The sequence below is a fragment of the Atractosteus spatula genome, chromosome 5 (assembly GCF_055471065.1).
Source record: "Atractosteus spatula isolate fAtrSpa1 chromosome 5, fAtrSpa1.hap1, whole genome shotgun sequence".
Lineage (NCBI taxonomy): Eukaryota > Metazoa > Chordata > Actinopteri > Semionotiformes > Lepisosteidae > Atractosteus > Atractosteus spatula.
The window spans coordinates 15,091,454-15,117,255 of record NC_142710.1 but is presented as its reverse complement, the minus strand read 5'-3'; the positions used below and the strand labels follow the sequence as shown (position 1 = coordinate 15,117,255).

At 43.7% G+C, this 25,802-nt stretch overlaps 1 protein-coding gene across 1 annotated transcript in view; it reads right to left on the bottom strand.

The window, feature by feature from the left end:
* Window positions 1-25,802, bottom strand: part of wdfy4 (WDFY family member 4) — a 69,817-nt gene that overhangs the window by 31,369 nt on the left and 12,646 nt on the right. The window contains exons 10-40 of the mRNA XM_088916811.1: window positions 24,555-25,013; window positions 24,269-24,370; window positions 23,744-23,934; window positions 20,844-21,451; window positions 19,623-19,713; window positions 18,971-19,185; window positions 18,346-18,446; window positions 17,857-18,061; window positions 16,870-16,946; window positions 16,408-16,626; window positions 15,838-16,016; window positions 15,164-15,404; window positions 14,634-14,782; window positions 14,289-14,400; window positions 13,489-13,679; window positions 12,640-12,792; window positions 12,003-12,076; window positions 11,191-11,352; window positions 10,459-10,550; window positions 9,947-10,043; window positions 9,297-9,502; window positions 8,798-8,964; window positions 8,175-8,294; window positions 7,700-7,861; window positions 6,359-6,550; window positions 5,779-5,905; window positions 5,467-5,597; window positions 4,991-5,229; window positions 4,326-4,447; window positions 3,054-3,245; window positions 2,484-2,596 (exon numbers count right to left, since the gene is read on the bottom strand). Coding sequence (XP_088772937.1) covers window positions 2,484-2,596; window positions 3,054-3,245; window positions 4,326-4,447; window positions 4,991-5,229; window positions 5,467-5,597; window positions 5,779-5,905; window positions 6,359-6,550; window positions 7,700-7,861; window positions 8,175-8,294; window positions 8,798-8,964; window positions 9,297-9,502; window positions 9,947-10,043; window positions 10,459-10,550; window positions 11,191-11,352; window positions 12,003-12,076; window positions 12,640-12,792; window positions 13,489-13,679; window positions 14,289-14,400; window positions 14,634-14,782; window positions 15,164-15,404; window positions 15,838-16,016; window positions 16,408-16,626; window positions 16,870-16,946; window positions 17,857-18,061; window positions 18,346-18,446; window positions 18,971-19,185; window positions 19,623-19,713; window positions 20,844-21,451; window positions 23,744-23,934; window positions 24,269-24,370; window positions 24,555-25,013 — 5,489 coding nt within the window. The remainder of the gene's footprint in view (window positions 1-2,483; window positions 2,597-3,053; window positions 3,246-4,325; window positions 4,448-4,990; window positions 5,230-5,466; window positions 5,598-5,778; window positions 5,906-6,358; window positions 6,551-7,699; window positions 7,862-8,174; window positions 8,295-8,797; window positions 8,965-9,296; window positions 9,503-9,946; window positions 10,044-10,458; window positions 10,551-11,190; window positions 11,353-12,002; window positions 12,077-12,639; window positions 12,793-13,488; window positions 13,680-14,288; window positions 14,401-14,633; window positions 14,783-15,163; window positions 15,405-15,837; window positions 16,017-16,407; window positions 16,627-16,869; window positions 16,947-17,856; window positions 18,062-18,345; window positions 18,447-18,970; window positions 19,186-19,622; window positions 19,714-20,843; window positions 21,452-23,743; window positions 23,935-24,268; window positions 24,371-24,554; window positions 25,014-25,802) is intronic.

Here is a 25,802-nt window from a genome sequence, read left to right as displayed (position 1 = left end):
GCACTCCTGACTTATCCTGCTGTCCAAACCTCTGGTTACAGTGAGGGACAGCTAGTGGGGCAGAGTTTTCTCTGACTTCATTTCCAGAGCGCATGCAGCTTTGCAGGAAGAAGCAGCAGTCTGCCTACAGGCGGCAGTTTACTATATTTTCACCTGTATGTACAGTAGCCATCCATCTCTTGTAGTGCTCTAAATGCATTGGGAGTTAAAAAAAAAAAACAACTACCCAGGGTTCTGTGCAGTTCACACAGGATAGTAAAAAAATCCCAAACAGTACTCATACGGGTTGAAATAAGCAACAATTGGTCTTTTTGCAAATATAGATATTGACACTTGATGACAGTTTGTAGAGATCAGGAGACGCAGGCAAGAACAGAGAGTGATTTCAGAACTGCATAGCTGTCCATACTATGTATAGAGCTCATCTACCTAAATTTGTTGTTTTTTTTACAATTCTGTCATTACAACATGTTTCTGATTATGACGAAGACAGTCATGTTTACACAACCCTCACTACAGACATTTGGCAAACATGCAAATCTCTTCCAGTTCTAGCTTTGCGATATCTTCTGAAAACATTTTGCAAGGCACAATACTGGCAAACAGGATTGCAAACAGTTCAGCAACATCCAAATTGTAGGACTGATAAGTTTAAGGACTGTATTAATTTTACGCAGACTAAAATCCATCTTTAAGTTATTTCCAGTGGGATGTTTTCTTTTTGAAAGAGATCCCCATGCTTGTAAATGAAAAAAAAAACTTTACATTTTGTCTCTAATACCTAACACAATTCACATTCCACTGGCATTATCTTTCAAAAGAAGAACAATTTATCAAAGGTGCTGATAGGCTGTCACATCTTGATATGATAAGGAATAACACAAAATGAATAATGTTTTCATCAGATTGGGGCTTTTTATAATTACTACCCCTTTTTGCCGGCGAACAGAGACAGCAGTTGCAGAAACGCCAATTTCATGCACTCGTGCCTGAATAATATCTCTGTGCTTCCTTTTCCAGATGGCAACGTTTTCACTGGAGGAACTAATGATGTGGGCACATTTAGGGAGAAAAACAACAATAACAGCGTCTTTAACCTTCAACAGCAAAATGCGTGTTCTACAAAATGTTCCCTGGGATAAATTAACAAATATCAATTACATTGCTCACTGAGGTGTAATCGGCTGTAATAATCAAAATTAATTTTAAAAAATAATTAAACAGACCCCAGGGCGAATTGTCCCAGCTCAGTGGTATGACATCACTGGATGCACATGTACCTGTGAATGAGATCTCACTTTGCTAATGACCCCGGCGCCCCAGAGAAACGAACGTCCGACGCACGTCCATCAAAACGTGCAGCGTAGCCAATTGAGCAGACACTCAGAGACATAGATATCTATGCACTGAAATCAGTCTAAATAAATGACTACATTTTTTTTGGGCCATGACTGAGGAAAAGTCATTACAGATATACGCTCAGATATTTTCTGCCAACAAATTTGCTTCGAAATGAATGGCAGCCTCACTCTGAATAAGTAATAAAATCCATTAAAAGCCAGCGTGCGGTACATTGTCCCAAACATGGGTTCATTCCAGTTTTGTGGGGATTGTATAATCAAAACAGCGCAATATGACAGTGTTACAAGTGTGTCACTGTCTCAGAGCCCTTGTTACATTTGTGGCGTTCCGTTCTTTTTCTGTCAGTCTGAAACCCTGGAAATTCCGGAACGCAACAGCATGAAATAGACTCAGAGTTTTGGGAAGGATTCTAGAACATTTTAGCTCAACCTGCATGTCGTAGACCTCTTCCACACGGCAGAGGACAAGGAGAGATCTGGCAACCACATTAGTACAATGATTCTCTTTTCCATTTATAACAACTGCAAACAGAAAGATGTTTAACCTCCCCACCATTCTCAACTATTTATTCCTTTTTTAAAGATAAAAAGTTCATGATGACTTAAAGCTGGTTGGCACAAACTTGTAAGAGAGCACGCATATTTTATATTAAGGACCTAATATATCAGTTTTTTTCTACTTTAAAAATAGGGCTTTACTTTAAAACATCCATCCATGATCGAATCCAGTACATGATCAAGGGGGAGCCGGAGCCTATCCCAGCAAACAATGGGCGCAAGGCAGGGTACACCCTGGACAGGACGCCAGTCCATCGCCGGGGAGACACAGACATGCACACGCTCACACCATGGCCAGTTTTCTCAGAAAACCAATGAATCTATCAGCATGTCTTTGGACTGTGGGGGGAAACCGGAGCACACAGTGAAAACCTATGTTAACAAGGAGAGAATATACAAACTCCACTCAGATTCCTCCTCCTCCTCAGGATTTAAACCCAAGAGCCCCGGCTCTGCAAAGGCTGCAATGCTAACTACTTCACCACCGTGCTGCCCGGAAACAAGAGTTGCAATCATTCTGAGAGAAAGAAAATCTCCAAGCAGAGACAAGACAGATGCTCCCACCTCAACAGTGCAGCTTGTGTCCTTACTGAGCTTCTTCTGTGCCGAGCGCATCACAGAGGTCAGAGGGTTTGCTTTCTTCTGGTACATCTTGTTCAGCTTCTTCTTCTGGGAATCTAAAAATCACACGTTCGAAGACACGGCCCCATATCATAGCAGCAGGATTAGAATTATGGAAGAAAAAAAACGGCACTGGAGATTTTCAAACAGGAACATTTTCTCTTGATAAACAAGTCACAGCTTTCAAAGACAAACAGTATTTCACACAAACATTTTGGTGATCAATTACTTGCAAAAAAAAGCATTCTGAAGGATCTTAAAAAAGAAGGAAACAATAAGCCAAAACTTTTCTTGCTCAGCAGATTAGACATTACTGGGGAATGACTTCTATGGGTGTGAACTGCCATGCATTTTGTATGTACCTAATATTGCTTAGGAATGTGTCACATTTGTAGAGTAGATTTATTTCAGGCGAGCATTCTCTCCCCGGCACACTTACCTAAAATACAGGAAAGGATTCGCTTTTACACACTGTAATGGGAATAATATATATATTTTTTTTAACCAACAAACCCATGAACTGTTGCCAAGCCCTGACGGCGGTCTCTTCCCACAGGGGGGTGACCTCCGAAATGTTGACAGCCCCCTCGACACCCCCCTGCTTCACGGACAGGTCAATCTTGTACGTCTCCTCTAAGGTGTGTCTCCTCTCCGCCAGCAGCCTCTTCCACGTGGACCCCACCAGATTCAACAGCTCTGACTGAACTGGAAGGAATGTGCCGGATAACTTGAAGCAAGCAGTCATGTTTAAGGTCTGTGTTGTAAGTCAGTACGTAGGACGTTTTTATATAGATGCACACACAAAACAACAAAGAGAATTTGCTTTATGACCAAATCTGTGTAAAGGTGTATTCCAAAAGATATATCGCCATGTCTGTTTTGCAGCACTACAAAGCATAGCTAATGGTGTACTGTGTCTATAAAGTCAAAGTCAGCAGTTAATTAACAGTCACGCTCCCACAATTCATGAAATATATAACGTTTTCCATTCCCAATGGGTGCTGGGGATGAACTAGATAAAATAAAGTTGTTATTACCTTGAAGGAATAGAAACAAAAATCTAAAATGAAATATTTTTCTTCTAAAATCACTCATCGAGCAAGTTAACAGTGAAAGCTGAGGTTTTTTTTTAGAATACAGATTGCTACAGTATGAAATAAAATGTTGGGAATACTGGAAAAAAAATTGCTAAAGAAAATGAGAGAATTCTGCACTTATAAAGAAAGCCGTAGAACAGCAACTAACAGTCAAAAATAAAAACTGAAGGACCCACTGGATAGTCCCATGTAATACACAAACTTTAGTTTGACACAAACTGAAGAAAAGATCACTGTCCTAAAATTGCAAACAGTCTTCCACCTCTTTGACACCTACAATGTGTAGAGGATACAAACACTTGGGCTGAACCAGACATACAGTATCTCCATATTACATGGTTAATTAAGCACGAGCAACCACTATAAACCTAAGCATCTGAGGTCTCAGTTCATTAATTCAGAATTATACCGCTTGGTAATGTTAATAGGGGATTAAATATTTAAGCCTGATTGGGTAATGAAAAAAGTACAATACTGTGTCGTACTGCTGCTTTGTACAGTTCCTACGCCTTGCTCCACACCAGGTCAAAATCCAATTCAAATAGAAGCACAATGTCTGTGGACACACAGCACAGGCCCTCAGGCTGCAGACATTACCCACTGGGGGGGTGGGGCTGTGGACCACCTACTGTACACAAAGACAGGCACACACTGCTCGCAGATGCACTGCACACAACACACAACTCACCGTCAAACGACTCCGAAACTTCAGGGGTCACGTTCACCTGCGAGTTTTTATTTGGCAAGAAATGATACCAGATTTTCTTGGAATGTTTTTTCTGAGCTTCCCATCCAAAGCCGTCTGAATCACTGTGACATTGAAACCATCATGTTACAATGCTGAACCGAAACACGTTATCATGAAGAACACTGCTACTCTCTGCTCTGAGGTACAGAAAATTAGAAAATTGGTATTCTCCACTATTTAAAACACAGTAAAGCACAGTGAAATCAAGGAAAAGTATAGTAAATTTGTGTAACATAAAAGCACAGTAAAGTGCAGTAAGGCGCTGTGAAATCAAGATTAAAGCACAGTAAAGTGAAGTAAAGCACAGTGAAATCAAGGTAAAAGCAAAGTAAAGTGCTTTTATTGTGAAATTCTGTTTAACATATAGAGTAGTAAAGTGTAGTGAAGATCACTGTAATCATGGTAAAAACATGGTGAATTGTAATAAAACAGTGAAACTGTGGTACAAACAAGCACACAGAAGCACAGAGAGGTAGAGTAAAGCACGAGTACACATGGGATAAGGGTGGTGAGACCTTGGAAACCCTGTGAAAGCACCGTGCACCTCTACTGCAGCGCAGGCAATCAGCGACAGAGACTGAGACTGAGACACAGCATGTGGGCACCTTCCGGAGCTGATCTGGATGAGGCAGTGCGTCAGGCAGGTAACGAAGTTGATGTTGGCGTTGTACGTGGCCAGGATAACGTCCCACTGCTCCTGCAGGACTCTCAGGGTGCTCACAATGACCTGCTGCTCCGGCAAGCTCTGCCGTGGCCGCGACAGGAAGTACAGTATCGCCCGGTTCAAGCTGTTGTACAGCACGCTCACGGTTTTCTCCCGGTGGGCCCGGGCCTTCTCCATCACCTGCACACAGCACAGGGGCTTTCAGCGGAGAGTGTTCACATGGGGCCGAGGTACAGTAAACAAGTAACAGCTGGGGAAACACTTTCCACATGCAAAACAGAAGCAATGCCCTGTGCTTCCACAGAAAACCAGCTGAGAGGATTTACTGTATATTACATGACTGCAAAATTTCATGCTAATAAACAAATTCAGCATTGTGCGGTATCAAAGTCCAGTTCTATTTAATGCAAAATTTACCACCACAATCTGTTCCGTGATAAACAGAAGGATCTTTTCAGGCTCCACCGCCAACATCCCAGTGTAGAGCTTCTCCACCAGTTTCTTACTGAAGAAAGCAACGTTCCCAACCAATGTGGTGATTTTGTTGTCTGTGGAAATAATAAAACAGTAAAGGCCCAGTGCTCTCACAGCTTCCAGCTCAAAACCAAAAGCGTGTGTAATTAGTGCAGCTATGGTGCTAACACAGAGACACAAAACAAGTTAAAGAGATAAGGCTTCTTTCCCTAAAAAGTGTCCAGCAAAAGAAAGACACTACAGACACTACTTTACCATCTCTCGACACGTGTGTGGCTTGGCCCTCTTCCTGGAACGTCATGTGGACTATGTCCATTAGAAACACCAGCACCTCAGTCTGGAAACTTTGCTTTTGGTCGTGGGAGGCTTTCTCTGTAGAGAACTTAGCGCAAACAAAGAAAGCAAGGTTGAAAACACTGTGCCAAAAGGTGTTAATCTAGTCATGATATTAACGATTTGTTCACATATGAGATAAGGGTTCTAATTCTAACAGCATCAGCACCCCACACCCACCTCACATCCCATTCTCTAATTTCAGGAGTATCCCCTCAGTCCTGACGATCAGCTCCACAACTGAGTAAACAGTGACACCTCATGGAGAAAATGAAAAATGCACACAGCCAAACCAGCCAAACTGCCCTAAACCAAATACCTTCCTTTACTGGCAATTAATATTGATTCCATACATACAGTATGCTCTGTGCTGTATGCTTCACAGGTGTGCTGTTTCTTAATTCAGAAGGCAGAGGGCGTCCCCTCAGAGGTCTGGCTTGGGAGACATCTATAAGTTTTGAAGCGATAAAAAAGGCTGGGTCGCACACAAGCAGTTTCCTACCTCCAGAAGAAGCACGAAGGGGTGCAGCTGTCTCTTGGCGGGGATGTTGATGAGACTGTCCATCAGCAGAATGCGCATGAAATCGCACACCTGTTTCCTGGCTGGGTGGGGGTCCGGCAGCAGCACCTCTTCTTGAGCAGCACCCGCCTCCGACAGCACCGCGCTGTCCTGAGAGGAGGCCGCGACACAGGCCTGTGGGACAACACGGACAACATGGACCCCACTCACAAGACCACTGAACACATCGCACCGGTGGAATGGCACCAGAGCCGTTCCACATTCAGCACTGGAATGTGTGGCAGGCCCTTATGGACAGCAGCCGAGCCGGACAAGCGAGGATCAGACCGCCATGAAACTTTCATCCCGCTTCCAGCTGCAACTATGAACCCAGTCGCTGAGAGGGTCTCAAGAAAGAAGCATCTCTTCAAGAACATGGTTATACAGGCGGTGTTCAAGTCCCAGGGAGGAAATGCCAGAACGCACAACGTCATTTCGAAAAGGTTTAAAAAAACCAGAAAGGTCAGGGAGGTCTAGATTCATTCACACTCTGTCACAAAACCACTGACCGAGCTCAGTGAATTTGTTAGAGATCAAATCAAATTCCTGTACGCAGCTTTATAAGACAGGCCCTGCAGGAGCTGGTTACAGCGGAGACAGAGACATTACAAGGTGTGAGTGGTAGAGAGAGGGTGCTGGCTTTTTGGTGCTGAAGCGATCCGGTTTCCTTTCAGGCCAGCAGAGGGAGTTTGAATCCCCATCAGGGCATACTGGCTTCTTAAGCATTTCCATCTGGAAATTGTACTTATCTGTCAAAAGTTGTGTTTAGGCCTCTTGTGAATGACTACAGTAGAACAGTGTCATCTCATGACAGGTGGAAGAATTAGCTTGAATGCAGGGAGGAGGAAACACAGGAAACTCATTCTCGACATCAGAAAGCCCAGGAAGTGTGAGCGTTCTGTCACAACATCCCTGAATTACAAGATGCCACATCTGCAATACTCCTTTGTATAGTATTTCACTTGTGGTGAAATTCGAACAGAGTCTGCCGTAAAACTATTTTTGTTGAATTTTTTTTGTCAAAGTTTTGTTGAAGAAGGTTCCAGAAAGCGCCAGAACGGCAATCCGGCTCCCGAAAACAAGTGCCCAAATGGCGGCGCGGCACATTCTGCTACAATTCAAATATATTCAGCACTTTTGACGTAATGCGACTATTCAAACACACCAAGTCCGACTGTAGTCCAGTCTTCCAGTTTACTTTAGAGAGGATTATAATAATCCCATGGCTGCCGTACACAGTGGCATAACAAACAGAAGGAGCACAGAAGCTTCCGACGGACTTACTTCATGGGAGTCTGGAGGGAAAACTGCTCCTGCCAAGGCGTGAAGGAAGTCGGGAGAGGCCCACAGAGGGCTCCTGGGGAACATGCTGTGGACCAGGCAGAAGAACTGCATGATGCTCCCTGGATAGTTTATTTCCCAGGAGTCCTCTGCGCTTGTTATGGGCTTCATGGTACGAGAGAGGCAGAGGCAAAAGCAAAAGATCGATAAGACATTACCAGAACATCGGTACAAAGTGTTTTTCTTCTGTCAACATTAGACAGATTTGTTTGGTATACTGTATGTGAAGAGCTTAGGAAGTATGTTTTTTTTCTAACATAAACAACAGCCATTAAATGTTGAATTCACTCTTTAAGAAAAAGTCATTTGCATGATGTGTAAACAGAAAAGTGCTTATTTACATCAAAGGGCATAGATTGAATTAGTTCACAAAGCGCCATGGTTTAGTGAGACGATAAATAGGTTTTTGGTCACACACCTTGCTTAAAATAATCTTCACCAGCTCTAGGAGCAGAATGGCCACATCAGCACACAGCTGGATGTCCTGGTTTTCATCCAAGCTGTCTATCAGACCCTGCAGTCCGACATCAAGGTACATCTGTGGCGAGAGAGAGACAGAGGAAGTCTTGCTATCACTGCCACTCAAGTGAGCCTGTCATGAAATCCTTACAAATCATAATGAGAAAACCAGTCGCAGAGAAAGTCAGTCACTCAATCTCACCACTCTGTTTCATTTTTGCCTGCTGGTCTCACACTTCATTATACTTTGCTGTGCGGAGGAAATATTATCACTAGTGACCAGGTGCCAATAGATATGTGTGAATTGTCTAATCTGACACTCTGCTGACACATACTCTGTCATTGTTTCCACAAGTTAAAGACTTGCCTTTGCAAATCTCATCCACAGTTTTCCAGCTTTTCCAGGACCTGTGGGATTCCACCTCTATATTTGCACTTTACAGGAGGAAGGTTCTCAACAATGCAATCCTGGAATGTGCTGCAGCCCCTTTTATCATTGTTTTCATAAAATGCACAGAAAGCAGCTTGAATCTGACAATCAGCTCAAACCTAACAAACCTGCCCCCCCAGGCAGATTATTACCTGTCCTGTTGGTACTTCACAGCCAGTTTTTTGCAGGAACAAAGCGGCCAGCAAAAAGTAAACCTGCGGGATGTTTATGTGGTTTCCCAAGAGCCTTTGCAATAAATCGAATCCCGGAGATGCAGAGTTTGTGCGTTCAAATGACCAGGAACGCATCTTCAAATTGTCTGTTAAGAAAATGAAAAAAATAGTGCAATTACAACATCTGGGAACTCCGTCTCACCTGGTTAACCTGGAAAACCTTCACCCTAAATCATTCTGCAGTTTTACTCCCTCTTACCCCCCCCAGAATGACATCATTTAGTGTAATAACAGGAAATAAAAGTATAGGCATAACTATTAAGTAAACAAAAAACAAAAAGGTCATTGTAAAATCTCATATTCGTTCTTGATTTGCTCGACTCCAGGTGCTGTGTTTTGTCATTCCTGCTTTAACAGGAATAAATAAGCAAAGCAGCTGTGTGTTGTGTGTTGTATGGCAGATGGAATCCACCCGTACCTATTGGGATCCTGCACTCTCCCATCATGGATTCAGCCAGGGCTCCAGGAGCTTCGCCATCTCTGAACTTCATTAAAATGTTCTGGTTGGACAGGAACCCCGTGAGTAGCCGTAGTCCCAGCAGGACTGATGTTGAATGAATTTTGCCTTGTACGAAGAGCAGAAACCAGTCAGGTCCCAACGCGGTAAAGATTTCCTCTTGATTCCTGGGGGAAAAAAAGTAAAGGAATGTAACAGGGCAGCTCAGAATGCTAATGACTGACATGGTTCTTCAAGGTCAGGACATTCACAGCTACCACTGCAGGTGCACGAGCTGCTGTATGTGTGGTACAACAAAGAAACACAAGCAGCTGAGACCTCATTGTCTACACAGATTACAAAATAATACAAAGAAAAAAAATGTTTTAGGATCGAGCAATACAGATTGTGCACCTTACTTTTACCACTGGAAATGTGTTCCAGTTTATGTGAAGACAACTATTAGGGATATTAACACCAGTTCCACATACTGTATAATTGCTGACGTACGGGATACTGGGTGAAAATCGTAAGCGTTAATTCTAACGCTGTGCCGTATGACCTCTAAATTAAAAAATGCAAGCACAGAATACAACCGTCTTGTGGCTGTCTTTCCTCTCTGTGACACTCACTTCGAAGACAGAGCACTGTCTGAGCAGATTAAATCAAACAGCAGCTCCAGCAACTGGTTTCTGATCCATATTGTCCTTGCAGGTGTTTGGCCCAGGGCTACAAAAGCAGAAGTGAAAGAAACTGCTCATATCACAGCGTGCTGGTTGAGTGGTTTGGATTTCAGCTCAAGACAATTCAGTCCTTGAGAAAATAAGGAGAGAAATTCTGCAGTTTTTGGTGTACTTCTATCTCAGAAGATGTTTGAAAATGGGACGTTAGAACAATTACGTTCAGAAAAAAGTAATCAATTATTACGGGCAAAAGGTAATGGGAGATCTTCATTATGAAATTAAAAGCAACATACAAAGTCCCAGTTTTGATAGTTACTGTAGCATCGATCACACAATGCTCAACAGGACCGCAGAACTAGTCTGGCCCAAAGAGAGCATAATTCAGTGGCGATTCTAATGCTGTCTAGATAAGAAGATTGCAGTCCCAAACCACACAACTACTTAAACTTTAATATCATTACCTTGTGGTGATACATCAAAAACGAAATCAGAAAAAATGACATTCTCATTTAAGGTGGGTGGCAGCAACGTGTGAACCAGGAACAATCCAAGTCTAGATGAAAACCATAAGCATGCAAATATGAAGACAAGACAGAAATCAAATCTTTAATCAATACAATGCAATAAATATGCGAATACTCTGACATTGTGATCAATATGAATGAGATTCCATATAAGCCTTATGATAATCCTAGATTTAACTTTAATTCTCTATATATAAATTCTATATAACGCTAAAACCTTCTTCAACCCTCAATACTAAAACCTAAACCTAATCCCTAACCTTAAATCCAAATCCTTATCCCAATTCCTCAAATCCCAACACTAATCTTAAACTCATGTTTCTGGAGAGCCACAGTTCACCAGTTTTTTTAACACAATGTACTGTATAATCCTCAGTGAGTAAAGATCTGGAAACTGTGGTAATTAAGAGAACAAGACAGGACAGGATCTCTCGGCAGAGATTTTTAAGTATGTGCACTGCATCCATGACTATGAGCACAAGGTTAATCTGGTAGGAAAGTGAAATGATTTATGTGTCAGCTTCTATGCCCACCACTACATGAATATCTAATAACCAACAAGTGACCTAGGATCCCCACTGAATACCTCACTAGAAATATGTCCTCTTGACAATTTAAGTTTCAAGTAGAAAACGTTAATCAAAACCAAGGCAGGGGGCCCTGTCATACCTGCATACATCCTTGATGTGAAAGTACCCTTTGAGCAGTCCTTTCATGATGGTACAGATAATGGCTACTTTTTCACATGTGACAGAAGGGTCATTCAGAAGGAAAAGAAGCTTTCTCATCATGTTTAACCGATGCATGACTTCAGCATTCCGAGGGTCGCCGCTGAAAGGGATAAGAACATCATCCTGGAGGACTGAGGAGGAAACAGCAAGATTTTCTGAATCTATAATCAACCGTGTGACCCAGTCAGCATTAGCCCTGGGTGTTTGTAATCGTTTGTCCACTTTGCCTGTCATGCCCACTGTGCTGTGCCCAATTGCAGGTTCACTTGTGTTTTCACACACGTTTATCACACAGCACCCTTCTGGTTTCCATCATACACTACCACCACAGACCGCATTGCTGATTATTTGAAACAATACACAATCTACGGTATTGTCATTTTTATTCCAGCGTGCGTTTGCCATTATTTTTCCCCTCTCCAGTATTCCCTTGGGGTTAAAAAGCTACTTAAGCACAAGCTTCATAGTGCAGCATCTACAGTACCTCATCTGTCAGGCCCTCCCTGAGAACATATACTGTAGTATTGATTCGTCTGACGGTTCACTTTAGAAGTCTAGACACAAGTCCTTTGATTCACAACTTTCTCAGCTGTTTATGTTGCTTCCTCCTTTTTAGTAAGTTTTTCCTGAGAAACTCTCTCTCTCCAGAATCCAGTTTAAAGTTGAGCAGAAAAAAAGATTTGGAAGCATGCGAGTTAGTGATGAGGAGGCAAAATCTATCATGAGTTCATGGATAAGAACAAAGAATACCTTGACGATTTCAGAATATCCACAAAGTGTTTTAAAACAGCCAAGTCAAGATTTTCTGGAGCCTTCTGCCAGACCTTTAAAATGAGTTAAACACAAATAAATCATTGTTTTGTGATCCACAAATTCAGTTACTGTAGTGAACAGTGGAAGCTAAAGATAAATACATGTATTTTTATTTCTGAACAATTTAAAGCTTCATTAAAAATACTGAACAGCATCTTACACTAGGCTAACACTGTGTATCATAAATGCATACGTTTCTTAATTCTGTGGTACTGTAAATCTTCTTTTCCCATTTCACCAGTGATGTGGAACATTCTTTAAGAAAATGTTATACTCACTATCTGTTTTTTCTGGTGAATTCCCAAAATTAATTTCTTAATTTTTCACATTTTAACTAAAGTGACTGAGAGCTCAAGAAGATAAATGCACAACATGTGAACAATGATCTAAATCCAGTTTTGAATCCTAATGCTACACTCAATTTAGTATAAATAAAAAACAAGTAGAATTCAGATAGCACTTGAAGCAAGAATCAGACATTTAAACTGATTCTGTCAATATAAATTGTTTCAAGTGGGCTATAAATGCACACCTTCACTCAAAAGAGCTGTGTTTAGAAGACGATGTACTGTACCTCAAAATCACAGAGGATCCCCTCAAAGGCACAGAGGTTCTGCACTGACACTGAGCCGCAGCCCAGCTCCATGGTTCCCACTATGGACAGGACCAGCTGGAAAACCCTGCGGCTTATCAGACGACACTTCATCTTCAGCAGGAACGCCAGCAGCTGGGAAGATGGAGCATACAGTTGGAGCATGTTCACTTCATGTGTGAATTTCAACACAAATTTCAGGATACAAAAAAAAGTCATCTTTGTTATTGATCAGGAAGTGTCCTGGGATTCAGTGAGACCACTTTTCACTAACACCCAAAGTAACACTAACCTTTACAACCATCCTAACCCTAACTCTATCCCTAACCCTAACACACCCCTTCTAACCCTAACCCTAACTTCCATCCTAATCATAAGCGCAACCCTAACCCAACCAGCCCGAACCCTAACCCAAACATCCATCCTAACCCAAACTCTATTCCTAGCCCTAACACACCCATTCTAACCCTAACCCTATCCTTACCACTAACCCACACTCTATCCCTACCCTAACAGCCATTCTCACTCTATCCCTACCACTAAGCTAAACCCTATCCCTAATCCTTACAGCCAAACGGAGAAAAGCAGTGAAATTCATCATGACTGTTGCATTGTTTGCACTACCTGTGTGCCAGGTCCACAGTGCTTTTTTCATATTTGTTACATTTTCCACAACTGTAGCCTTTGATGGCCAGTCAAACCGTATGTAACTTAACTAGACCTCCTCGCGATGGAGACCTCCTGGCCATCATTTTTAATAATTCACCTACTGTGTAGTAGAGAGCAATACAAAATCATTCATTTTTATAATCCGCGGCACAGAGTCATTACCCTGTAGCCCTGTACTCGAATCATTTCCTTCTCGAAGCTGGAGCTGGTGCTCAGGACGGAAAGGAGGACTTTCACAGCTGCGTACATGGAGCTGTCGTCTGACGCCATGGCGACCAGGCTGAGGATCACCGCAGGCCCCCCGATGTACTGGAAGCTGCTGGCTGCACTCTTCGACACAAACGTCCTCACTCCTGCAGACAACAACAACAGGTCATCCGACTCTGTGAATACGAAAGGTCTCCGAGTACAAGAGAGAAAGAGCTATGAGTGACTAAGCAGCTAGATACATATTTGGACAGTGAAGAACTACTTCACTGCCACTGCTACTACTAATAATACTATCCTTACTTCTGGACACCCTCCTCAATGGTGACTTACGAAATAAAAAATTCACATTAAGAGCAAGTGCGAGAAACAATCATTTGTGTACAATAAGGTAAAATGCATATATGAATAAAATGACAATGAGACTAGTGCCACACAAAAAGAACTAAAATAGTGTAGAGACAATACAGGTTATTGGACATTGAATAGTAACGTAATCCTTGCAGGTACACTGAGTTGGTATTCATTGAGTACTGAGTTACTGATGTCTACTGTAGCATGTAAATGTTTAATATCGTAGTTTAAGGTATTCCCAAAGCCATTTCCATCCTATAGCTGTATTTCTGTAATGCTAATATCATTTTCTCTGCTGACCCTACGCTGTAATACAAAATCCGAATACCTTCTTTTTTGTGAGTGTCCTAGTTCATAAAAACAACAAAGAAACACATATTTGACAGGAGAAGCTTCAGTACCGATATCTCCCACCAAAGCCGCGCCGATGGTCCGGGCAGATCCTGAAAGGTGCTGAGCAATATTTTTGGCCAGGTAAACTGGAGTTGAGCTGTCGCGTGACACGAGCCCCATCTTAAATAAACACAGAGGGGCAGACACAGGGAAAACAGGCATGAACTGGCTAGGACTGATAACGAATGCAAGATTTAAGCAAGCCTCTGTAGCGTTTCAGGACATGTGTCAAAAGATGGTTTCAGAGGACTGAATTTTACACAAAAAAAATTAAGGGAGCCGGACAGCGTCTTCCAGACGCAGTTGTGTGCTTTCTGTTTTTTTTCGAATGACAAGGACAAAAAGCGGAAAACCTGCTCGGCGATCAGTCGGCTGTCGACTTCATTGTAAAGGTCCCTGATTTCTGTGACAGCGGTGACGGCGGACACTGCTGGATTGATGCCGAAAGAAATCCGCTCCTCTGCGACAATTCGGAAAGGCGGCAGGTCCGGGTGATCAACCCCTAAAAAATGAACACGGGGGGGTAGTTACTGAGAAGCTACTTACATAATCACACATGATGAGGAAGAATAATCCCAATGCACTTCACACAAGTCCCAAAATTAAGAAAGACTAAGATACAAGTAAAAGGTTTATTCCATGCTGAAAAAAAGAAGAAAGAAAACACAACATTTCGGCTGTGGAGCCTGCTTCAGGTGTGAGGAAGAAGGCACCTGGAGAAGGCTCCACGGCCGAAACGTTGTGTTTTCTTTCTTCTTTTTTTCAGCATGGAATAAACCTTTACTTGTCCCTTTGCAGCCTACGCATGCTGACGCAGCTCCCCACCTGAAAGACAAAGATGTTAACTTCACTCTGGTAAATGCTTTAGGACCGCCCTACTTACGGAACACACCCTCGGGAACGAGGGCCTGAAAGTTGCCCAGGTAGCTCGGCCCCAGTTTGTAAACGACGACCGCGGCCTCGGGCGACACCGCCTCCTCCAGCAGCCACGTGGGGCCGAGCCGCCAGACCAAGGAGGCGGGCCGCGCCCATCGGAGCGGGGTGCCTATGATCCCGCACACGTCCACGGCCGCGGCGGGGTCCATGGCGCCGCTCTGTCCTGGGAACGGCTGGATGTACCGCATCTGCCAGGAGGAGAGGTGGCTCTTTCAGTCTGGAGAGGCGGAGGTCCGTTTCAACAACGGATTGTAAATATTGTCCTACATGTTAAGGATTTGAAAGTAAAATATATTTTCGGATGTGAAAACTGATACAACAAATGGCGAGACTATTTTCAGCATCACCAGCAGTCAATTCTTTTAGGGGTTACAGATAAGTTTTGCTGTGGCTGGCAACTACATACTGTACATGGTGTGCTTGTGATAATAGGTTAATATAGTACGTGTGTGTAATAATGGGTCTATATCATACATGTGTGTGATAGTGGATCTATATAGTATGTGTGTGCCATCATAGGTATACAGTATATACTGTAGTACATGTGTGTGATAACAGGTATATGTAGTATGTGTGTGATAACAGGTTAATATAGTACGCGTGTGTGTGATAATAGGTTACCTTCTCTGCTCCTATTAGTTTGCCATTCAAGTAGGCCATGACTTTGCAGGTTTTTTTCACATCCTTGGCAATGACGACGGTGAGGTGATGCCACTGTCCAGGGATCAGCTGCTTGGAACATCTGAAGCGAACTGAGGCTGGTAAAGAGCTTGAGCCTTGAGCTTCCGGCTCCATCATATCTGAAACACCCACAGAGTGTACCTCAGGCACGCACTGACAGAGACTGCGAAATTGCAGAGTGTGCAGCATGCATGCCTTGAAGGGATGTCACAAGTGGCCCATCTATGTGAATTCATTTCCTGTACAAGTGAGTGATCAGACGAAAAAACAGCTTGTTCACAAGAGCAGCGCAATCTCTCTTTAGTGGTACAGTTGTGTAAAGCCTGGTGTCATGTGTCAGGCATCAGGTTATACAAGGAGGAAGCCAGGAGTGCCAAGGTAATTGTCTCTAAAGCAGTGCTAGGGTGATCGTTAGGGGATGCAAAACAACAAGTGAAAGTCAAACAGGCCTGAGGTCACGCACTGTATAAGAAAAAATAGTTTCACATCCACTACTGAAAGCTATTTCACCTAGGAACTGAAATGGTTCCTCCTCTGTAGAGATCACTAAGCAGCCATCTGTCGCGGAGATGCTGATGGAGAGGCAGACGAAGTGCAGGGTGACTCTGGACATGTGGCGCACGACAGTGAGGAGGCGGAGAGGATGTGTGTCGCACGAGGAGCTGAACTTGCTGATCAGAAACCAGGAGGAGAAAGACAGACCGGCAGATGGAGGAAAGCCCCGGCACTCTGAAATGGAAAAGGAAACAAATACAGCACCACCCTTATTTCGTCAAACCCATCGAAGGCTTTACGAGATATTGATACCTGCACAATGATTCAGAATGGGTCTCTGTGTAATAATATAATAAATGTATGAATGACTCAATCTGTTTTAAGGAACACATGAAATATGAAGAACATCTTCTGAATGCAGATATAAAGCTGTAGTCCATTGGTTCTAGTGGAACAGGTGCACACAGTATATCCTACCAGAGCCAACCCCTCCAGTTGGAATGGCTTCTGCATTCACACCCTTCACTGTGGCCAGCGATGGGAGGAAAAGGCATCTGCAAAAACAACAGGAGTAAGAAATCAGCACCACAGATACACTTATCATAAGCAGCAATAATGCCACTGTTTTTCTAAGACTGAGGCTTGGATTATACAGCAACTCCAGCCCACTTGCCAATATAACACCGGAAACCCAGTTCTGGCAGAGTAGATCAGGAAGTCTCTGGCAAATGATAACCTGTTGTTAAACGATGGGTTTGGTTTGTTAAGCGTATTTGTTGTGGCTGATCAAAGGAGATGAGCACTGTCCTCAGCCCCAGCCTGGACTCCAGCAGGCCTCATGTCACAGAGCAGGGCTGGCTGGCTATCCTTGGCTGTGCTCTCCTGAGGGCCTGCAGAGCTGCCCGGCTCGTCCCACAGGAGTGAAAACAAGCTGCCCAAAACTAGACACAGGTCCAAGAGAAACCGAACACAGGCCACTGGGAAACTGGGCACAACCACCAAGAAAATGGACAATAGGCCACTGGGACACTGGACACAGGCCACTGGGAAACCGGGCACAGCCACTAAGAAACTGGGCACAGACCAGTGAAAAATGGGACATAACCATCAAGCAACTGAAAGCAGACCACTGAGAAACTGGACGCAGGCCACTGGAAAACCGGGCACAGCCACTGAGAAACTGGGCACAGACCAGTGAAAAATGGGACATAACCATCAAGCAACTGAACGCAGACCACTGAGAAAGCGGACACAACCAACAAGAAAATGGGCACAGGCCACTGAGAAACTGGGAACAACCACTGACAAACTAGACACAGTCCACCGACCTTCTTCCCCTCAGCATGCGCTACTCTCTAGAGTCCACAGGGCCGCGCTGCCTTGACTTTTAAGACTATCGTTCCTGTCAGACAGCTGGTCTCTAACACTTCTTGACCACAGAGAGCAAGAGCGAGCCCCCCTCACCCATATCCAGTGCTGCTCATATCGAACTCGACGAAGGATGGCGACGCCGAGACTCGGAGGGGGTGAAGGTTCCGTGGGGAGGTCATGGAGATGAGGCTGACAGTGCGTAGCAGAGGGACCGCCGAGCCCCCTCGCTCACTCAGCAAACTGAAGCTGGGCTTCAGCTTTCTGTGTGGCAAGCCGGCAGTCTGGTCCGTGACCTGTCCTGAGAGCACAAACAAGGAGGCAGCCTTTCACCATCGTTATAGACCGAATTTCACAGACAGAGGTTGGCTATGAATTTCAATTCAATTTTTGCTTTTTGAATGCCATGGCAGCTGCAATCTGTCAGCAGAAGTCTCACTTACATACTGTATGACCCTAATCCTAATGTAGACTTAAATTAATTTGAAATACAGACTGAAAGGAACTAATAATTTCATTGATTAGGCTTGTGAAGATATGGGTTACAGAATGACGAGTCCTGTCAGATTGTCCGGGTTTTCTTACCCTGCGAAGATGAGCTGGAAGATCGTGAATCAGCCCGCTGTGCAGACGGGGAAGGACTTCCTTCTCCACACTGCAAGGGGTCTCCCAGGCGCAGAAACGACCTGAACAAGAAAACAAATGTCAACCTAGCAAAGATCCAGGACAGATTCAAGAGATTTCATTAAAATGACCTGGTGAGAGAAAACAAATTGTGCACATCCTTTACCGCCATACCATAACCGCAACAACTAAGTGGGAAGGATACAGAGATCATCACAAAACCTTGAGGCTTTTTTAAAATTATGTTTTTGTTCTTTTTTTTGCCCTGTACTGCTGTGTGGTTCAGAGGGAGAGAAATCTGAGGTACAGATTTGATGACAGTGTGCTGGGTTTCTAGGTAGAATGAGCCAAGAAGCAGCTGCAAGGGTGGAAACAAGATGGAGGAGATGTGCACAGCAATGCATGTTGGGAAGGTGGGCTTGTCACCCAGGTTTATATTTAACTGGGTGTGGTAGAGACGTCCTTTATCTTCTGCACATTTTGTTTTATTGTACTAGAACTTCCACACTTTATATACAATAGAATAGAACAGAGTATATACAAAAGAACTAAAGAAATGTACCCTATAATGCAAGCTTGCACTCACCTCAAACACTTGTGATCAATAGCCTGTGAAGCCAGCTTCTCAAAGATCCTGATGACTGGCAGGTGTAGGGGGTCGTCTGTACTGTCCAGAATGGCCTGACAGTCTGTCAGGAGCGTGTGCAGAAGCCCAGACTCACACATGATCTGTCGATTTCTCTCGGGCTTCACTAGTGTCTGAACGTGATCGGCTAAAGCACACTGGAGTTCTTTTGACAGCTGGAAATTAAAGAGAAGTGCCTTTAGGTCTTCTCAAACATTGCTGACAGGAAGATTACAGAGGAAGCAAATTAATGTAATAGGCTTTGACATTTATTACAATTATTTCATCTTCTACAACTTTTACATCATTTCAGAATCCTGATTATTGTGACTGTGCGCACTAGCAACATAAAGAGATAAAATAAAGGAACACACAAAGAGCTAAGAACACATGGGAGTATTGCTGCTAACCTACAGCACTTTTGTAGCTAAAAGCTCTGGTGTATATGACCACATATTTAATATAATAATTATGGCACTATTAATTAACTATATTTACTCCATTTGGTTAAATATCCTCTTTGTAAAAGGGCAAAGATACATTATGGTATATGCTTTACAAATTCCTAGAAAAAGTAAGCATTCACTTCCTATGAAAGAGTGTAAAAACATACCTGTACATCTTCCACACTAAATATTTTTGGAAGAAGGGTCATCATAACACGGACTGCTCCAGGATGCACAATTCTCTGATTCCAAGCGAACCTAGCAGAAACAAACAGAGCTTGTACATGGAACACACCAACATGGCTCTCCAGCTGTATCCCAGCTCGTACCCGCAACACACCGGCATGGCTCTTCGATTGTCTCTGAGCTCGTACCTGCGACACACCGGCATGGCTCTCCAGCTGTATCTCAGCTCGTACCCGCGACACACCGGCATGGCTCTCCAGCTGTATCTCAGCTCGTACCCGAGACACACCGGCATGGCTCTCCAGCTGTATCTCAGCTCGTACCCGCAACACACCGGCATGGCTCTCCAGCTGTATCTCAGCTCGTACCCGAGACACACCGGCATGGCTCTCCAGCTGTATCTCAGCTCGTACCCGCGACACACCGGCATGGCTCTCCAGCTGTATCCCAGCTCGTACCCACGACACACCGGCATGGCTCTCCAGCTGTATCCCAGCTCGTACCCGAGACACACCGGCATGGCTCTCCAGCTGTATCCCAGCTCGTACCCACGACACACCGGCATGGCTCTCCAGCTGTATCCCAGCTCGTACCCGAGACACACCGGCATGGCTCTCCAGCTGTATCCCAGCTCGTACCCGAGACACACCGGCATGGCTCTCCAGCTGTATCCCAGCTCGTACCCACGACACACCGGCATGGCTCTCCAGCTGTATCCCAGCTCGTACCCGCGACACACCGGCATGGCTCTCCAGCTGTATCCCAGCTCGTACCCACGACACACCGGCATGGCTCTCCAGCTGTATCCCAGCTCGTACCCGCGACACACCGGCATGGCTCTTCGATTGTCTCCGAGCTCGTACCCGCGACACACCGGCATGGCTCTCCAGCTGTATCCCAGCTCGTACCCGAGACACACCGGCATGGCTCCCCGGCTGTCTCTGAGCTCGTACCCGAGACACACCGGCATGGCTCCCCGGCTGTCTCTGAGCTCGTACCCGGGACACACCGGCATGGCTCCCCGGCTGTCTCCGAGCTCGTACCCGGGACACACAGTTTCATCAGTTTTAGATTGGCATCTAACTGTGTGATTACTTCCCCGTGTGTTTTCTGGTGCAACAGTGTGAACTTTGTGAACCCAGAGAGTTTGTTTAACTGGAATGACAGATGGCGGGTTTAGAGGAAGGAAGGCAGCAGGTTACCTGTTATCAAATTCCCCAGCTACAGAAGACACGCTGTGGGCAGCCCGTCGACCCGTCCCCAGCAGATCCGGGTCCTCGGGGGCGTCGGGCTGCCCTGCACTGCTCGGATGTCCGCAGTTCTCCACAGTGTCCTCCGGGGCGCTGGGGAGCTCCATGGACAGGAAGGAGCCTCGGGCCACCTGATCAAGACAGTCCAGGAGCTTCACGCAGTCGCGCAAGCACAGCGGCAGCTGATCCCTGGAGCTCCCGGCCGCCTCCACGAACTCCCGAAATGCCCTCCAACTCGTTAGGCGGACGTCGGCGCCCCCCGACCCTCCGTCCTGGAAGCAGCCGAGCAGCAGCAGGGCCTCCGCCAGCCTCCCCCAGTAGCCCTCGGCCTGGAAGAGGTGGCTGCTGGCCGGGTCCAGGTGGATGGCCACAGCCACGGCGCGCAGGGTCAGGAGGAGCAGGCCCAGCAGGCTGTCATGATCCAGGGCGGCCCAAGCTCTGGGGGGCTCACGGCGCAGCGCTCCCTCCATGTCCAGGACGACAGACAGCAGCCCGACGAAGCCGCCCGCCGCCCTGAGGGCCGCCCAACACGTCCGGGTCTCCAGCGCCTTCAGCAGGGACTGCGAGCGGGAAAGAAACGTCAACTGCTTGGCTTCGCACACAGAAACTAGAGCGCCTCAGTCCGTGTGGCTGTGTGCCGTGTGCCGTGTGTGGGGGGCTATTTGTGGAAACAGTGCAGTGTGTTTCCCCCCCCAGCCTCGAGTATGCTCTCTCTGTAAACCTTCAAAAGCCTGGGGGGCTGAAATAAAGAAGGAAGCTGCAGAGCATTTCCACCGAATAGTGGTGGCAAAAAATTAACCAACCCAAGACCCCCTTCCCTTGGATGTGCTTAAATTGCTATTATTCTCTAAATATGTAAGACACAGTATATAACTAAAGGTCAAAGCTGTATTAATAGGTGGCAGGACTAATGCTTCGGTCTCCACAGCTTCAAGAGCCCCCTTCACAATCCAGGCCTTCCCGGCGTAACTCCCCATCAGTACCTTCCTCAGACCACAGCAGAGGGCCGCACTCTCCACGTTCCTCTTTAATGAGCTCGATCTTTGCCATTAAAATCAAATTCTGGTGATTTTCGAGTCATTTTAAACAAGCAGGTTCTGCAGTACATAAAAATAAATATATTTCTTGGGGAAATGGATTGTGAAGAGCCGGGAGAATTAAATTAGCGTTATTCAATTTAGCATGATGATATATCAAATGGGTAAATGTGTCATAAAGGGAAATACAATTTAATCAGCGCCAATAGAAGTAATCAGAATGGCTTTGACACATTTCGGTAAAGGTCACAGGAAATCTGATTGCCACTGGCTCAAACCCAGTTACAGTTTAATCGCCTGTGAGTTAGTATTCCTCTGACTTGAATCTATAAAAACTGATGTGTACTGTAAGTCAGTAATTTGGTTAGACCTAATTGAATTTATTTCACATTCCATGATCTGATATTGCTCATAATTTTTGGTGTGTCACACTGCAAGACTGCCGGTGTAATCAAATTGAAGCTGAGTTAACAGCTAAATATATATTAGCAAATCAATCTGAATTTGCCCGTAATGCAATCAGGCTCCCTTAGGCTAAGATAATAAATTCACTTGCTTATTATGTTTTAAATGTGTTACAATTTGTCAAAATTAGACATAAAAACTGAATTTGCACATCATTTTGGACCTTGCACACTGAATTGGTTAGTGGAGATGTTTTCAATTCATAGCAGTAACTGTTGCTTTTATGATAGCATTTCAATTTACGATAGCAGATCAAAATGTACAAAGAGCAGAGCTGTGTTAGTGCACGTACTTAGTTATTAAGCTATTTTTAGGGGCAAAGTAAGATGCTTTCATCTCCTATATGGAAATCAGTTGATAAACTACATGAACGTGAATCTTCTTTGTTTGTTTTTCCATTTGAACAACATAGGTTTACTATTATTCAGACAGTCACTGCAGAAGATAATGGCATTTGGTCTTTTGCAGGGCAATACTATTGGATAAACTACCAACTTCAGCCAACGTGATAGAGATCCTTGATTACAGGAAAAAAGACCTGTCAAATCAAGGCTTCAGCCAACCTCCAACAGCACAGCGCCCCCGAAAAGCCTCACTCAGGGAAGAGGAAGACAGAGCAGTTCCTGCAGCCTGAGACGCATGAGGCTGTTTTACTGAAGTGAAAATATTTAACCACACAGACATTATTTCCAAATCAGGCTCAGGCAATCAACATATTTTAAGTGAAAAACCAATGCCAATACTTCAATAATCATGTATGTTATTTACATTCAAACTGTTTACCTTACTTGTTTACTTGTACATTGTCTGCTGTTTCTTTGTATATTGTCTTGATGCACTGTCTGCACTTGTTTTAACAATCGAGAGACTTTCTGTAAGTAAGAATTCCATTGTACCAGTACATGTACCGGTTACATATGGCAATAAAGTTCAAGTTCAAGTTCAAGTTATATAACTGCTCTAGATAAGGACAAAAGCAGCGCTTTGTATGACAGATTTTGTTTTCAGCACAAGACAAAAGCCCTGTCCTACACCTCTGGGCAGTGCGGCAGCGATTGCAATGACAAAAACCCTATTATAAAAAGTTTAACCTTTGAAAGACATTGTAACTAGTTCACTTAGTACCACACAACCAGATGCATCGAGACTTCATCTTAAAATGTATCTCATGCTGTTTTGCGACATACTTCTCAATGATTTCTTAAAACTAAGCACACATTTGAATTCATTCCAATATCAGAGAGCATGACCTAGGTCTGGCCAGAAGATATTGTGCAATTAGACTTCATGGAGAAAAAGATGTTTTGAAAGATTTTGTAGGCTGTACAAGAGAACAGAGGTGATGGGCACCTGCAGAAGGTCGTGTTTCAGCAGGATCTCTCCCTCCGTGGATGAGCACAGCTTTCCGATTACCGTGCTCATATACTCCTCTGGGTTTATAGCTGACAGCTGTTCCATAATGCACAGCGCAGAGCTCCGGAACTGCTGATCATCAAGAAATATCTTAATATATGGAACCATCCCAGTGTCTCTTAAGAACACTAAAAGAAGTAAAATATGGACAACAAGAAAAATAAATATGATTATGCAAAATCTATTTTTATACTTTAAATTACATATTTGCACTTAAATAGTACTGTCAAATATTGACATGCATAAAGCATATCATAAGTTTTATTTCTGCAAGTAAATCATACATTGAAATACTACAATAATAATAATAATACTACAGTGATCAATTTTTTTGTCTACAGTCTGTTTAAGCAATCCAATTTTCCCAGGACTTCATTGCAGAAATGAAATTGTGAACACACACCAGTTGGTGTGATAAATACACGTACATCACATAGTATAAGATAATGCTATCATCCTTACCAGTGTTTTTCACAGATTGTAATGTCAGTGCAGCTACTACTTTCAGCATATTAGAGGTTAGGTTCTTCTGAATGTCCTCTTCATGCAAGAGTTCCTTGGTCCCTTTGGTAAAAAACAGATCAGTTTTAATACTTTAGCCAAGAATGTGCTGAAACATTGGTCTGTGCAGAAGAAAAGCTAATACAAATAAACTGCAGAATGGAGCAATTAATTAACTACAAATCAGTAACTGTTTATGGAAGAACAAAGAAACCAGTGAGACACAGTTCAATCCTATCTGTCGTACCTGCTTTCCTCAGAATCTTAGCTTGTTTCCGCAGTTGACCCAGGAGAAATTCCAGCAGCCCTGAGTCACTGAAGACGTCACTGAACAGCCCATTGTACATCACCAACTTGTAAAAGCACTCCAACACGGCTGTATTAAACCCAGGAGAGAGGTTTTGTCGAAAGATACAGTTGATTTTATTCAGCGTCTCATGAGGAATGTAGGACAAGTGAAAAACTACAAGTTCCACTAGCTCAAAAAACAGGGGGTGAACCTGTTGAGGTTTCAAACAAATGCATTCAGCAAGCTGTGAGAGAGACTGCAGAGTCCACTCCAGAAGAAAGAAATTTGCCTTCTCCCAAGTCCAGATCTTTTTAATGGTATGCAGAATTTGGGTGCAGATGTATGGGTTTTTGGATTGGAGAAAAGCCGACTGCAGAACCCTGAAAGCTGGGAGATTTTTCACAGAGGAAGAGGAACCTTGAAAACATAAAAGAACAAATTCAGCTTTGCAGCCAAAATACTTTATTTTAATACTTAATACTTAACTTAAATATTTACAGCACTCTGTGTGGACACATCATTTACAGATTGGTAGCCTAAGGCCACAATGTAAAGGCAAGAGTAGACAGGTTTATTAATAACACGTGCTGCAGCTTCAGTAAGTGCTTCAGCAGAATAAACTACAGTATGTAGGCACCAGCATGACAAGTAAAGTATATCCTTGGATTTAACAGACAAAATCTGCTAAAGGGAATTTTGTCTGTAAAATCAGAAATACTTGTCTTTTTGTGTGTAATAACTGGGGAAGTGCACAAATAATTAAACAAGGTAAACATAAATACTACATAGGTATAAAATGTAGGAATATCACCGATGTCATATAAGGGTAGGTAGGTCAATGGCTTATGTTGGGTGTTGTTTGTGTTTCCTATGCTTTAGTGAAGTTTATACAGTATATTTACAACACATAAAGTAAAGAGATGGTTTACTTAAAATACAAAAAAAAAGACACAGGAACAATGTTCATTAAAATTGATTGCAACTGTTAAAAAATAAGTCAAAAGATTCAGAAAGTACAAATAGCATATATTTGTCATGTAATAGTGTGTTTTTGGCTGAAAAAAAACACCATTTGTGATGTAATGGACACGCACCAATAAAAGACACCTCTTTCCCTCTATTAAACCATTAAACCAAGGGTTGATGATTCCTTGCATATGGGTTCCATGAAAGACTGAATAGATACAGGTATCAGGATTGCCTTTA